Here is a 15,070-nt window from a genome sequence, read left to right as displayed (position 1 = left end):
GGCCCCGTGTCACAGCAGGTGTAGCACGATAAAGATCCCTCCCTGCTCAAAGGCCGTAAGTGCAGAGCATAGGCCTAAATTTGCAGCCCTTCACCGGCAATGGTGACGTCTCCATATCAGTGAAATATTCTGGAGAGGGACGTTAAACAGTATACAATCAATCAATCAATCATTCTTCAAATCATTACGAATTTTTCAATTTTTCCTTCACCAAAATGGATCTAATTTGAAATCTTCAGATACAAATGAATGCCTTGTAAGCCCGTGTGAGAATAATGGAACATGCATTAACACTATCGGATCCTATATCTGTAATTGTGAGGATGGCTGGCAAGATCAAAACTGCAGAACTGGTGAATATTTTACTAGTATTTCATCAACCTATCACAATACGCAGGCTATTAACGATCAATATTTTTCATTGGAACTAAGAATTTATTTTAATTAAAAAAAAATTGACTTGCCTTTAACGCATAAATTTGGATATATTTTCAGATGTTGATGAATGCATTGAATACAGTCCATGCCGGAATAATGGCACATGCATAAACAATGAAGGATCTTATGTATGTAACTGTACGGAGGGCTGGCAGGGACAACATTGTCAAGAAGGTATTCATTGTAATAAATATGTATATCATGAACTGAACAATCCCTTGAAAGGTTTGCAGATATTTTATATTTTTTTTTCAATTTAAGATGAGAATGAATGTCTCCAAGCACCTTGTCAGCACAATGGTACATGCACAAACAGCATTGGGTCCTACACCTGTACATGTGAAGACGGGTGGGAAGATAAAGATTGTAAAGAAGGTGATTAAATCAAACTCTTTCTTATCTATTGTTCTTGTATAATTTTTGTTGATTTAACTTTGCATTTGAATTATTTACTTATTTTCTACTTAGATCGAGATGAATGTTTGGATTTCCCTTGTCAAAATAACGGCACCTGTATGAACACCTATGGTTCTTATACCTGCACCTGTTCAGAGGGTTGGGAAAGCCATGACTGCGAAAAGGGTAAAGTATATACTCGATATATGAAATTATTAATGTTTATGGTATAATCCTTATGTAATGTGTATGTGATTCTCGACTGAAGGAAAGTGTCTGAAGGTTGATTTGTAAAATATGTACGTTTTAGATATAAATGAATGCACTGTGTTTGAGCCATGTCAGAACAATGGAACTTGCAACAACAACGATGGTTCTTACAGTTGTTCGTGTGAACTAGGGTGGAGAGGCAAGCACTGCGATAGAGGTAAGGTTTTTTTACCTACAAAAGTGGATTTACTCTAGCAAAAAGAAATTAGGACTTTAAAAAACATGTAGCATTTATGATCATCAAAAAATTGTGTTGAATTATGGACTGTTATCCTACTGTTTTCTTCAATTTTTGTCTTATTTTAACCACTTCCGGTTTGAATACGAGTTAATTTAGATATCTGTTATTACATTGTACAAAGAAATAGCACACTTAAACATGTCTATAACTAACAGATATAGACGAATGTACGGAGGTAGCACCTTGTACTAACAATGGGACATGTAATAACAATGCTGGGTCATACACTTGTGATTGCGACAGGGGATGGACGGGACAACATTGTGAAACGGGTAAATATGTCCCTTTTATTTTGTAAATTAATAGACATGGTAACTGAGCTGAAAGCCACAAGCCTTTTCAAATTATTCAATATAAAACAGTTCCTTGTTATACAATGGAAATAAGATAAAAGAACAAAGAACATTCTTTGATTTTTGTATGTGCTCCAAGCTGGACAGAAAATAACTTTTAACTTATGTTCTGTCTCTGGATGAGTCTTTGTACTTTGTGAACCATTTATGTGTTTGATACGTTGAATAAAGTACTAGTTTTTGTTTCATATTTTCATGTGTAGATATATATGCATATAAATTCAAAAACTAATACTGATAAATAAATGAATGAATTTAAATTTATTTTTTATTTTAAATAATAAGATATCGATGAGTGCCAACTCTACCCATGTGAGAATAATGGCACGTGCATTAATTCAATGGGATCCTACGGATGTAATTGTACGGAGGGGTGGCAGGGACAAGACTGTCATATTGGTAAGTCCTTAATTTTATGTTATCACTATCATCATTTGCAGGATTTCTGTAAAGGTATTATTCTAAACTGTGAAAAAATAATTGTATCTTTCCATGATAAAATAGATAATATTAAATTCGTTTCTTTTCATAACCTTTTTCTTAACACTTGTTCACGTTTCTGGAAACAGATGTGGACGAGTGCAGTTTATATTCCCCTTGTGAGAACAACGGTACATGTTACAATGATGAAGGGTCTTATACGTGTGATTGCAAGAAAGGATGGAGTGGGAGACATTGCGATATAGGTATAAAAGTCACACATCTGGGGAATCGTTAGAAATTAAAATGATTTCATTTTAAAAACGTCAAGTTTGAAAGTGTACGTTGGATTTAATCCATTTCAGATATTAATGAGTGTTTAATGTCTCCTTGTAAAAATAATGGCACGTGTTATAACACTGAGGGATCCTATATTTGTGAGTGTACGGAGGGCTGGCAGGGAAAACACTGCGATGGTGGTAAGAAACAAAAATAATATTAAAATAATTTATACTTAACTATTCATGTCCTATAAAACATTTCTTCTTATTTATATTTCAAAATTAAAAAAAAAAAATGAAAATTGATTTTGTCAAAAAAATAGCCCGTGGATAATAAGTAGATGCCATTTCTATTCACAGATAATGATGAATGTGCCTCATACCCATGTCTTAATAATGGCACCTGTGTTAATAACGTGGGATCCTACTCGTGTGAATGTGTCAAGGGGTGGATTGGAGATATTTGCCAAATAGGTGAAAAATAATAGGGTTTTTTTAAAGTTCTTTCTTACTTCTATTTTTCATACGATATATTTCTTTTAATTTGATATGTATATATTCTATAGATGACAATGAATGCAAAGCGGCCGGTGGCTCTCCTTGTCAACATAACGGGACGTGTATCAATACACTAGGTTCTTACCAATGTGACTGCACAGAGGGCTGGCAAGATCAAAACTGTGAAAAAGGTACGAGAGAAATCTTCCAAAAATTCCAATCACGCATTGAAGATATAAAGTTTTAATCAATAATGGACTAATGTTTTTGCAGATATTAACGAATGCGATGTGAATGACCCCTGTCAAAATAATGCTACCTGCATCAACAGCGATGGATCCTATAAATGTGATTGTGTAAAGGGGTGGAGAGGTCAAAACTGTGAAAATGGTATAGAAATTTAATTTTCTGGTATAAAACAATTATTCAAATTAGTTGGTTTCCAAATTGTGAGCGCTTATAAACAATTTTAGAATAGTTATTTTTATGTAATTATTTCAATATTAGATATTGACGAATGCCTAGAAAATGCCCCATGTCAGAATAATGGAACCTGTCTGAATAATGAAGGATCGTATGCATGTAATTGTACGGCCGGCTGGCAGGGACAACACTGTAATGAAGGTGGGATATTAAAGCTATCATAAGATCGCATGTATGTAATGTAAATGTACGGCGGGCTGGTAGGAGCAACACTTTTTTGATGTAGAATACTAAAACTATCGAAAGTTTTGAAAATAAAGTTATAATCATGATTTCTAACGAAGTACTTAGAGATGTTATGTATTCTTATTTTTTGCAGACGTTGATGAATGTACAGTAATGGACCCTTGTCGGAATAATGGGATATGTACAAACAATGAGGGCTCCTATTTCTGTACGTGTACACCAGGGTGGACAGGAAAACATTGCAAAAAAGGTATAGCAATTCATATATTTACTACCTATCATTATGTATGAATTTCTTTACTTGAAATCAAAGTTTAAAATGTGATTATTGTTTTAATTTTTAAGATGTGGACGAATGCATAGAATTCCAACCTTGTCAAAATAATGGAACTTGTATGAATAACGATGGTTCTTACACGTGTGACTGCATGGCAGGTTGGACAGGGCATGATTGTGAAACGGGTATGCATCTTTAACATTGTTTGAATTATTGATATAATGTTTAGATTTTAAAACAAATATTTCATAAGCTTGACGTTTCAGTTATGAAAAAAATGAAAGAAAAAGTCATTTTCTTATGGTGGCGTCTCTCTTTTAGTAAAACATTTTCAATGGGAACAAAAAAAGACCTAATAACAATTAATCAATCAATCTTTCAATTATGAAGAATAGTTATATAAGTATTTGAATGATTCTAGATGTGGATGAATGCAGTAACTCACCATGCAGACATGGCGGTATATGTATCAATGACCTAGGATCATACTTCTGTAATTGTACGAAAGGCTGGTCGGGACAAAATTGTCAAACAGGTTTGTCAATCCTCGAAAGAGAAGACTTTGTAATAACTAGTATCCTGGTTTTTTTTTTTTAAATACGTACATATTAAAATTATATAAATTTGGTTTATTGATTTAAAACTTTTGGTCATGCTCATTTTACGATCATTAAAACTTGTGTGTCAATGTATATTTAATCTCGTTTTTCTAGACGTCAATGAATGTGAGTTCTCTCCCTGCCAGAATAACGGAACATGTATTAACACCGTGGGCTCCTACACGTGTGACTGCGATAATGGATGGCAAAGTAAAGACTGCGAAATCGGTACGAAATATTCCGCCGGGTTCTTTTGTTTTAATTATATGCATATATCTTTTACTGATTTTTTTCTATTTATCATCCTTTTTTATTGCACTGAATGATTATCCTTATAAAAATTACTAAATAGGACGTTGTTTTCTTTATGTATTGTTCTTCCAGATGTTGATGAGTGTTTGAACTCCCCATGTCACAATAACGGAACGTGCATCAACAATGAAGGCTCATACATGTGTTCCTGTGCCCCGGGGTGGATGGGTCCCAATTGTGAAAATGGTACCCATTTTATTTTCTAATTTACAACCGACATAAAATACGACCTTTGTTATATATTTATTTATTAATCATCATTAACTACTTTTTAGACTTGAACGAATGCGATGATTCGCCATGCCAGAATAATGGAACCTGCCATAATAACCTAGGGTCTTACAAGTGTGATTGTACAACGGGATGGCAGGGCAAAGACTGCGACACTGGTACGTTTCTTATACTTTTTTTGTTTAAAAAATTGTTTAGATTCTAGCGATTTATTTAGAGATTTTATATATTTATGATAATTATCTTGCAGATGTAAATGAATGTGACAATTCACCGTGTCAAAATGGCGGCAATTGTATAAACAGTGAAGGCTCTTATGCTTGTGATTGTACGGAGGGCTGGGAGGGACAAAACTGTGAAAAGGGTAAAGAAGTTCACAAGGACTTAGAAATTTAAATATGTAAAATGAATTCATGTACAGCCTAGAATTTTTTTTAATTGATGTTTTTAATTGGAACAGATATTAATGAATGTGATGACATGCCATGCGAACACAACGGAACGTGCATAAACACCCTGGGATCTTATGACTGTGATTGTAAGATAGGCTGGACGGGACAAAATTGCAAGAAAGGTACCATAACGTTTTGTCATGAGTCTACTAACAAAACTAAAATAATTAAAAAATTCTCTGTTAATTTATATCTGTACTATACATACAGACGTCAATGAGTGCGATAATTCCCCCTGCCAAAACGGTGGAACATGCGTCAACAACAATGGTTCCTATTATTGTATTTGTACAAAGGGATGGATGAGCAGCAAAACAGATTGTGAATCAGGTAATGAAGATAAGGATTGATTAGTTATAGTGCAAAAATTGGTATAATTCATTTAAAAAAAAGCAATATTTTATTTTTACTTTTCTTTTCAAAGATGTGAATGAATGTCTTGATAACCCATGCCAACATAATGGAACCTGCATAAACAACCAGGGATCGTACGACTGCGCATGTACAGATGGTTGGCATGGCGAGGATTGCAAAGAAGGTACGCAGTCCCACATGGAATCCTAAATGTTTAATACCTGTTGTTTTACATGATGTTTCATTTATGTTTTCTTTATTTTTTTTTTCACAGATCGTGATGAGTGTGCTAATTCCCCTTGTCAAAATGGCGGAGTTTGTTTGAATACCGCCGGATCATACACTTGTAGCTGTAAGGAAGGGTGGGAGGGAGATGATTGCCAGGATGGTAAGATTTTGTATCTTTATCACAGAAAAGCAAAATGATCTTTCAATTTGGAACCAAAATCAAAACTCCCGAATGGATCGCAGTGTATTTTTTTGAAGTGTGTCTGTTTCAAAGTTAAATTTTTGTATTTATTAGATAAGAATGAATGCCTTTCTTCACCTTGTCAAAACAATGGAACGTGTATCAACAATCCAGGATCCTATAAATGTGATTGTAACAACGGATGGACAGGCAAAGACTGCAGAGAAGGCGAGAAATTACTTACTCACATTTGTTTATATTAAATCCATATATCGGCATGATTGTTTAGGCACGATTTTATATTGGTAATATATAAATCCCTCTTTTTGTAGATGTCAATGAATGCAATAACGACCCCTGTAACAATGGTGGGATATGTATGAACACGGACGGATCCTATTATTGTAACTGTACGGAGGGGTGGCAGGGATATGACTGCGAGCAAGGTCTGTATTCTAGCGCTGATGCCTTCTAATCCTTAAGAACTTTTTAAAAAATGTTTTTGAAACCTGATGCAGCAGAAATCTTTGGATTTTGCATTGTATATGTGTTTAATGTCTCCTAATACATCTTTGCAGATAAAAATGAATGTGAAAATTCGCCTTGTCAACATAACGGTACCTGTGCCAATTCACTGGGATCCTATTATTGCCATTGTACGGAAGGCTGGCAGGGCAAACAATGCGACGAAGGTAACAAAGTAGTTATAGGTGCATCATTGGGCAAAAATAAGTACTTATTTTCTTTCGTATAAAGATAAACTCATGCAGCTAGATGATTTATGTTGAAAAGCAAAATACACAATGTAAAGGTATTTATTTTTCTTTTAACGAAATCTAACAAACTTGATGAAATACAACTGGAAAAGAATACGCTAAAGCTTTATACATCGTAATAATTTACTAGGATTAAGAGAAAATCAAATGATAAAAAAATGTATCATCCTACCAATTGTTTTCAATTGAACTACGGTGACATGCAGTGTTTCTTAATACTTATCAAAATGTTTTAACTTCCATGTATTTACCACAGACGTTGACGAGTGCCTGACCTCCCCCTGTCTTAATGGCGGCACATGCCTCAACAATGAAGGATCATTCACGTGTGACTGTGAGAAAGGATGGCAGGGACTCGACTGCTCACAAAGTGAGTAAATCCAAAAATAAAAATAATACTTTGAATAACAATTAATATTCTATTTGTACTTACCCAATTAACCGGTTTGAAAACGTATAATTATTTTGTAGATGTAAATGAGTGTGAGGTATCCTCCCCTTGTCTTAATGGCGGGTCGTGTGTGGATACAGAGGGGTCCTATAAATGTAAATGTGTGGTGGGATGGACAGGGCAGGACTGCCAGACAGGTAAAGAAATAAAGAACCTTAAAACAATATTGTAGATAAATACGAGGGTCATTCAAAAAGTTCGTAGATAAATATGGAACAGATAAATAATTTGATAAAAAAAATTGGAATATATCTTCATATTTCTGAAAATTATCAAAGATTTAGAACAGCAAAAATGGGGTCACGGAGCACCGACAAAATTGAAAAGTAAACATCCATATTTTTTACATGTTTAAATAAAGTATTGTTGTATTAATTAAAATGAAATCAGTTAAATATCTCGCTCCATTTAAAAGATATCAAAATACATAAGGACCTGCATCACGAAGATAAAATTAGCGTTATGGAGATTAGAGCCTTTACTTTTGAAGCATTTCACATAATTTAGATATAAATTTATTTAATCTCAATGGAGACACATGTACTAGCCAAATTAGACATACCTGGAATAATCTTGCCTTGTTTTGTTAAAAAGATGTGAATGAATGTAACCAGTTCCCCTGTCAAAATGGCGGCACGTGTAACAACAATGAGGGGTCCTTTACATGCACGTGCAAGGAAGGGTGGACAGGTGCCACGTGTGATACTGGTATGATGACAATACTTTTTATTTATCTTCTTTTTTACTTCTGTTAACATTTTTAAGGTTTTCAGATCATTTGAAGGGAGAATATAAATAAACGAAATCTAGAAAGAATGTTCGGATTACTATTAAAAAATATTAATGAATTATTTATGACATAGTTGATTTGAAAAGAATTATACTGGTCCCTTAATTTTATAGTGACTGCATTTCGATTTAATTCCGTTTTATTATGCAATTGTCAGATGTCGATGAATGCTCGAACAACCCCTGTGTAAATAACGGAACGTGTTCGAATACTCGGGGCTCCTACAGGTGTTCTTGTGCTGCAGGCTGGACCGGAAAACACTGCGATAAAGGTTAGACAAAAACCATCAGAGAATTAAATGACGTATTCGTTTTTACCACATTTATTCGATCTGTTGGTGTAAAACTTTCGGTTTAGAATCACCTCATACAACATATGGATGATATTTTTTTCCTGATATTTTCAGACAAGGATGAGTGTACGACCTTACCTTGTGCTAATGGCGGAACGTGTATCAATAACGAGGGCTCCTACTCCTGTCAGTGTGATAAGGGCTGGACCGGTAAAGACTGTCTGCAAGGTAAAATTAGCCATTATTCTCACCTTTCTATTTCCATTTTCTCATATTTTGATTTTAATAAATTATTAGAAAATTGTAATAATTTTGATGAATTTAATTCAACGAAGACCATTTACAGACATACGTGTTATCAGTGAGAAATACCTCGTCATACAACTAAATCGAGTTCATTTCAAAACACTATAATTCAAAAAAGAAATATATGTACATATACTTGCAGACGTAAATGAATGCCTGTCATCCCCTTGTAAGAACGGGGGAACGTGTCAAAACACGGAGGGTTCATTCCGATGCCTGTGTGAAGCTGGATGGGAGTCGCCAGACTGCAATAAAGGTAAAAAAAAAATGAAAGTTTTTAATTTCATAAACAGTAGGTTGTTTGGAAAGAAGTTGTAAAACTACAATCGATAAAAACGGCGAACTGCTTCCAGAACCTTTGAGTATAGACAAGTAAATATTCAAATAAGTATAAAATACAACAAAATTTTCGTCATGATTTATATTTATGAGATTTTTATTTAACAGCCCTTGTAATTTTCAGATCGAGTAGATATTTATTTCAACTCTATTCAAATATAACACTTTTAACCAAGATAATTAGGGTCAATATGAAATTCATCTGTTAGATAAATTAAAACTAAAAACACAAAATCAAAAAGGTTTGTAGCCAGAAATATCCGACAGAAAAAAAGATCAAGAAAATCGCTGATATTTCTCGCCTGAAAAAAGTGTCAATTTATTTAGAATTATATGTTAGATACGCTCGCATATTGTTACATTAAATGATTGTAGTGAGTATGCAAATGGATCTACTATCAAATTTAATTAGATTGAAAAAGTGGTTAACAGATCAGATGACTCTTTTATTTCACAGACATTAACGAATGTGAGAACAATCCTTGTGAAAATGGAGGAGTGTGCACAAACACAGAGGGGTCGTATAAATGTAAATGTGCCGCAGGGTGGACAGGTGCTAACTGTAAAAAGGGTGAGTAGCTTTAACATTATTAGCAAAACACGCTTAGAAAAGTGCCAAGGGGTGGTTAATTTTGCTTCGAACCAATGAAGAAGGGTATATCCTTAAATTCACAATAATTATATTTAAAAGCAACGGTGGATAAAAATTACTTTGTTAGTCAATTCAGTACTCTAAACAGGGTTATTTTCGCCCCGTGTTATTTTCGCCCTTTTGCACTTGCGAACAAGTTTGCCCCGTTTTTAATGCGCCCAGGTATTGTTCTGTTTAAGAAATTATGCCGTGTAATTTGCATTCGCCCCTTTTTAAATTCGCCCAATCAAGAAGAGGGCGAAAATTTCCCGGTATACAATATATGTCTGCTCACCAAAATCGTGTTTCACTGTATTACTTTCTCGTAATATCATAATTGAAGTTGATATTTTAAACATATATATATCTATAACCAATGAAGACAGTCCTGAGTATCATTTTTTGTTATCAATAGATGTTGACGAATGTAAGCTGAACAATCCGTGTGAGAACGGCGGGGTATGTCAGAATAATGAGGGATCCTACATGTGTCAGTGTACGGAGGGGTGGACAGGCCAGACCTGTGGAGAAGGTTAGCAAGCACTGATTTACAATAGAGTCATTTTCCGTCCAAATAGTTGTAGATCTATACAGTAAACTTGGCTGAGGTTTGGTACGTTTAGCTTTAAGTCACAATTAACAGCTTAAAGCCTTCAATGAAGAAACAGTCCAATAATTGATATCAAGCTTAAGCCTTAAATCTTAGTTGCGATTATATTAGCGAAGATTATAACATATAGATAGGAAATTGAACAAAATATCCCTATTTTGCCCTTGGTTATTACAGATGTTGACGAATGTATTGAGTCTCCCTGCAGCCATGGCGCATGCGTCAATGAGCCGGGATCTTACGTGTGTGATTGTGAGCCGGGGTGGACCGACAAACACTGCGAGACAGGTAGGGACGGCTATTCACCTTAACAGAATTTATGTATTCAAATCTAAACAAGAGGCCCATGGGCCACATCGCTCACCTGAGTAACTTGGGTGATGCAGTTCTTACCAGATTTCCCCTCATGCTATACCTATCATGCCCCACTACCCCCTTCCCTTTTATGATTTTAAGAATTTAATATCTACACTACCCCAGGATGCTTCCATATACTAGTATCTTTCAGCTTTCCTGGCCCAGTGGTTCTTGAGAAGAAGATTTTTAAAGATTTGTTCTATATATTTTTATGTAAAATTTGGATTCCCTATTGTGGCCCCGCCCTACCCCGGGGGTCATGATTTTAACAATTTAATATTGACACTATTCAAGGATGATTCCACATAAGTTCCAGCTTTCCTGGCCCAGTGGTTCTTGAGAAGAAGATTTTTAAAGATTTGTTCTATATATTTTTATGTAAAATTTGGATTCCCTATTGTGGCCCCGCCCTACCCCCTGGGGTCATGATTTTAACAATTTAATATCTACACTACCCAAGGATGATTCCATATATCTTTCAGCTTTCCTGGCCCAGTGGTTCTTGAGAAGAAGATTTTTAAAGATTTGTTCTATATATTTCTATGTAAAACTTGGATTCCCTATTGTGGCCCAGCCCTACCTCCGGGGATCATGATTTTAACAATGAAATATCTACACTACCCCAGGATGATTCCACATAATTTTCAGCTTTCCTAGCTCAGTGGTTCTTGAGAAGAAGATTTTTAAAGATTTGTTCTATATATTTCTATGTAAAACTTGGATTCCCTATTGTGGCCCCGCCCTACCCCCGGGGGTCATGATTTTAACAATTTAATATCTACACTATTCAAGGATGATTCCACATAAGTTTCAGCTTTCCTGACCCAATGGTTCTTGAGAAGAAGATTTTTAAAGATTTGTTCTATATATTTTTATGTAAAATTTGGATTCCCTATTGTGGCCCCGCCCTACCCCCGGGGGTCATGATTTTAACAATTTAATATCTACACTACCCAAGGATGATTCCATATAACTTTCAGCTTTCCTGGCCCAGTGGTTCTTGAGAAGAAGATTTTTAAAGACTTGTTCTATATATTTCTATGTAAAACTTGGATTCCCTATTGTGGCCCCGCCCTACCCCCGGGGGTCATGATTTTTACAATTTAATATCTACACTATTCAAGGATGATTCCACATAAGTTTCAGCTTTCCTGGCCCAGTGGTTCTTGAGAAGAAGATTTTTTAGTGACCCCACCCTATTTTTGTCTTTTCTTGATTATCTCCCCTTGTAAGGAGACTTGGCCCTTCATTTTAACAATTTAAACTACCCTTCACCCAAGGATGCTTTGTACTAAGTTTGGTTAAAATTGGCCCATTGGTTCTTGAGAAGAAGTCGAAAATGTGAAAAGTTTACAGACGGACGGACGACGGACAATATGTGATCAGAAAAGCTCACTTGAGCCTTCGGCTCAGGTGAGCTAAAACTCATAACCAACTGGATGTTTAATATGCAGATGTTGAATAGAAAATGTTTGGCCTATTTGCCGAATAGGGTATGTGCGCGATTAATTTGAAATATTATTTGGTTTTATTATTTGAAGATGTCGATGAGTGTCTGTCTAAACCATGTCAGAATGGTGGGTCATGCCGGAATACCATTGGTTCTTATGAATGCACGTGTACAGACCCCTATTTTGGACGTAACTGTGAAAGTGGTAAGGACTTGCAAAAAGTCTTTTCTTAAAATTCAAATTTAGCATGTCTTCTTTTTCGATATCACTTAATTACTACTAAATTAAGATCTCTTCCACTATAACATTGAAAATTTCAATTACGATTTGGTAAATACTTGATATCAACTAAGTTTTGTATATAGGTCCCCGATAATATTCAAGTGTTTAGTTCAAAGAAATTTCAACTCTTTTGTTTGAATCCTCTTGATTTAACAACTGTACATGTATTTTACGTAAATTTTGTTTCACATACGATTAAACTGCAAGTTCTTGATAGATTATACAATTCAATAAATATTAATTATAAACATGTATATTATTTGTGTAATTTGACATTTTAGCCATGTTTGCAACATCTACTCGTAAGCAAATGGGAACCAAGAATGTGGATATCATGTGTGATCTCAGAAATGTTGAGGAATGGAGGAATTTTGATGTTGTTCGAAATAACATACCTGTTATCCGTGTCAACCCCAATGGCAGAGTTCAGTCGAGATTCAATCGGAGAAAGGTGATTGCCAAACCCAACATAGAAGGGTCTAATGCCCAGATCAATGTGAGGTTCGCCACCTTCCGCTGTCAGGACGAGGGACTGTATACCTGTAAGATAGACAACAAACAACCCCAGGATATGGAAGCCATAGTTACAAGTGAGTTGTCACGTGAGCTTACTGCATACAGGTGCGGATCCAAGATTTTTTCCGGGGGTGGGGGGGGGGGGTCTATCCAAGTCAAGAAAAAAAATTGAACCCATGAATCCAGAAATTTCTTGACATGCAAGACACAGAACTCTTGGGGGGGGGGGGGCAGTCGTTGACTTTTAAATCTTCATACCTAAAAATTTCAAACCAGGTTAACATGAGCACAGATCCGCGTTTCAATGAGGGGTCCTCCCCTTCTAGATCCGAGCATGGCATACATTATTAATTTGTATGAATCCTGTCGTATAGCAACTTCCTTATGTATGGAATGGCTTGTAAAAAGTGAAAGTTTATAATAAAAACATGTTTCATACAGGATGTAAAAGCTCGTCATATTTTTTTTCCAGCTGCACCTCAAGGTAAACCCATCTTGTCGAAAATTGAGGAACTTTTCGGTGAAAATAATATTGACTTCAACTGTACCGGCAGACCTGGCTATCCAGACGGAAACTTAGAGTTTGAAATTAAATTGTCAAACGAAACGGAATTCCGACCATACCAGTTTTACAGTGCTAAAATTACAAACGAGGACAAAAACTGTTATAGAACTCAAACGGTCAATGCTACATATCTATTTACAATGGAGTGGAACCAGGCCAAAATTCGTTGTTTAAGCGGTGACAAATATGACGAAACAAATGTTTACCTCATACCACGTGAGTACGGTTGCTTTACCAGAAATAAGTAAATATAGCAATTGTAACAATGATAAATTGCTTCCAAATTTGGCAAGCATGTTATTTTGCATGATTTTTTTTCAATACATATTTCTTTTTTCATTTTACAGCCACGATATGTGAAAGAGTACCTGTGAATAGGAGTGTTCGACATCCTTACGATAAACATAAATATATCACGTGCACACGTGAGGCCCCGCAAGCTCGATTCTGTCCCGGAAGTACGTGTTTTGAAGAACGTGCACAACAATGTACATTTACATGTAATGGATAATCACTTTTAGATTTTAGCTATTCATTGTAATTTATTTTGTTTTTATATTTTGTTGTTTTTATATGTGATATTTTTTATATTGAAATAAATTATTTTTTTTTAATTTATAACATTAATTTATAAATAACAAAGGGTACCATAGGACATATTTTTAAGTGTCATGAATAGAAGAAGTGACAAGAGGTAATCATATTCCTCTCCTCTTGTTCTTATTGTTGGCCACTACCGATGACATGGTCACCAGAGCTCGCTTTCTCTCTCTCTCTCTCTCTCTCTCTCTCTCTCTCTCTCTCTCTCTCTCTCTCTCTCTCTCAGTCCAATTTCTGGACTTAAAAAAACCTGCTGATACTCTTATTTTATTTTTGATGAGTTCAAGATCAAGTTTTGATTTCGTTCCACTTAGAAAATGTTGTTGGAATTGAAACATTTGGACTTTTGGCCTAAAGATTTAATTATTATATATACAGGGAATACCTGCCGGTAGGAGACTTGAATTCTTTTTTTGCCTTGTCCTCTTCTTATCCTGTGCCGACCTCAATATCGAGTGTAGTAGCATGTCGAACACAGCTAAAAGCCTCTTATTTACAGTTAAAACTCGGTTAAAAACGATGTTCTGCATGATACTTAAGGGTCATAGGAAGCAGCCATGGTGTTGATTACCGTAGATACTTGAAGCTGTCGATGGTACTGGCTTCTTTAACATGATCTGGCAGGCTGTTCCAGTCCCTGATGGTCCTTGTGAAGAAGAAAAACTTGTACACGTCTCGATATGTTGGTGGCTGACGGTATTGGCTGCCCCTTGTCCGAGTATCCCCTGGTGTTAAGTACGATGTTGCTTGAATATCGATAAGGTCATTGCTGATCTTCTACATCATGTTGAGCCGTGATCTTAGTCGGTGTGTTTCAAGGGGCTCCTAATGTAGCTCCTCCATCATCGATTTTACACAGCCTGGTGTTCTCTCATAATTGCCCTTAACAAACCTCGCTGCTCTC

At 35.5% G+C, this 15,070-nt stretch overlaps 1 protein-coding gene across 1 annotated transcript in view; it reads left to right on the top strand.

Annotated features, from left to right (window-relative positions):
- The window catches only part of LOC134264426 (fibrillin-2-like), a 51,601-nt gene extending 37,421 nt beyond the window's left edge, over positions 1 to 14,180 (top strand). The window contains exons 66-105 of the mRNA XM_062746715.1: positions 240 to 353; positions 496 to 612; positions 700 to 813; positions 907 to 1,020; positions 1,145 to 1,261; positions 1,501 to 1,617; positions 1,984 to 2,097; positions 2,268 to 2,384; positions 2,484 to 2,597; positions 2,760 to 2,873; positions 2,966 to 3,088; positions 3,171 to 3,287; positions 3,405 to 3,521; positions 3,700 to 3,816; positions 3,912 to 4,028; positions 4,265 to 4,378; positions 4,557 to 4,670; positions 4,827 to 4,940; positions 5,030 to 5,143; positions 5,236 to 5,349; positions 5,446 to 5,559; positions 5,648 to 5,767; positions 5,862 to 5,975; positions 6,066 to 6,179; positions 6,315 to 6,428; positions 6,533 to 6,646; positions 6,779 to 6,892; positions 7,233 to 7,346; positions 7,448 to 7,564; positions 8,022 to 8,135; positions 8,375 to 8,488; positions 8,624 to 8,737; positions 8,958 to 9,071; positions 9,612 to 9,725; positions 10,201 to 10,317; positions 10,573 to 10,683; positions 12,294 to 12,407; positions 12,767 to 13,075; positions 13,474 to 13,782; positions 13,914 to 14,180. Coding sequence (XP_062602699.1) covers positions 240 to 353; positions 496 to 612; positions 700 to 813; positions 907 to 1,020; positions 1,145 to 1,261; positions 1,501 to 1,617; positions 1,984 to 2,097; positions 2,268 to 2,384; positions 2,484 to 2,597; positions 2,760 to 2,873; positions 2,966 to 3,088; positions 3,171 to 3,287; positions 3,405 to 3,521; positions 3,700 to 3,816; positions 3,912 to 4,028; positions 4,265 to 4,378; positions 4,557 to 4,670; positions 4,827 to 4,940; positions 5,030 to 5,143; positions 5,236 to 5,349; positions 5,446 to 5,559; positions 5,648 to 5,767; positions 5,862 to 5,975; positions 6,066 to 6,179; positions 6,315 to 6,428; positions 6,533 to 6,646; positions 6,779 to 6,892; positions 7,233 to 7,346; positions 7,448 to 7,564; positions 8,022 to 8,135; positions 8,375 to 8,488; positions 8,624 to 8,737; positions 8,958 to 9,071; positions 9,612 to 9,725; positions 10,201 to 10,317; positions 10,573 to 10,683; positions 12,294 to 12,407; positions 12,767 to 13,075; positions 13,474 to 13,782; positions 13,914 to 14,077 — 5,042 coding nt within the window. The 3' untranslated portion in view covers positions 14,078 to 14,180. The remainder of the gene's footprint in view (positions 1 to 239; positions 354 to 495; positions 613 to 699; positions 814 to 906; positions 1,021 to 1,144; positions 1,262 to 1,500; positions 1,618 to 1,983; positions 2,098 to 2,267; positions 2,385 to 2,483; positions 2,598 to 2,759; positions 2,874 to 2,965; positions 3,089 to 3,170; positions 3,288 to 3,404; positions 3,522 to 3,699; positions 3,817 to 3,911; positions 4,029 to 4,264; positions 4,379 to 4,556; positions 4,671 to 4,826; positions 4,941 to 5,029; positions 5,144 to 5,235; positions 5,350 to 5,445; positions 5,560 to 5,647; positions 5,768 to 5,861; positions 5,976 to 6,065; positions 6,180 to 6,314; positions 6,429 to 6,532; positions 6,647 to 6,778; positions 6,893 to 7,232; positions 7,347 to 7,447; positions 7,565 to 8,021; positions 8,136 to 8,374; positions 8,489 to 8,623; positions 8,738 to 8,957; positions 9,072 to 9,611; positions 9,726 to 10,200; positions 10,318 to 10,572; positions 10,684 to 12,293; positions 12,408 to 12,766; positions 13,076 to 13,473; positions 13,783 to 13,913) is intronic.
- The last annotated feature ends 890 nt before the right edge of the window (positions 14,181 to 15,070 follow it).

Source organism: Saccostrea cucullata, unplaced genomic scaffold (genome assembly GCF_032062105.1).
Source record: "Saccostrea cucullata isolate Sc308-1 unplaced genomic scaffold, CSIRO_AGI_Scuc_v1 ctg844, whole genome shotgun sequence".
NCBI lineage: Eukaryota > Metazoa > Mollusca > Bivalvia > Ostreida > Ostreidae > Saccostrea > Saccostrea cuccullata.
Note: the sequence above shows the minus strand (reverse complement) of the source record. Positions and strands in the feature narration are given on the sequence as shown.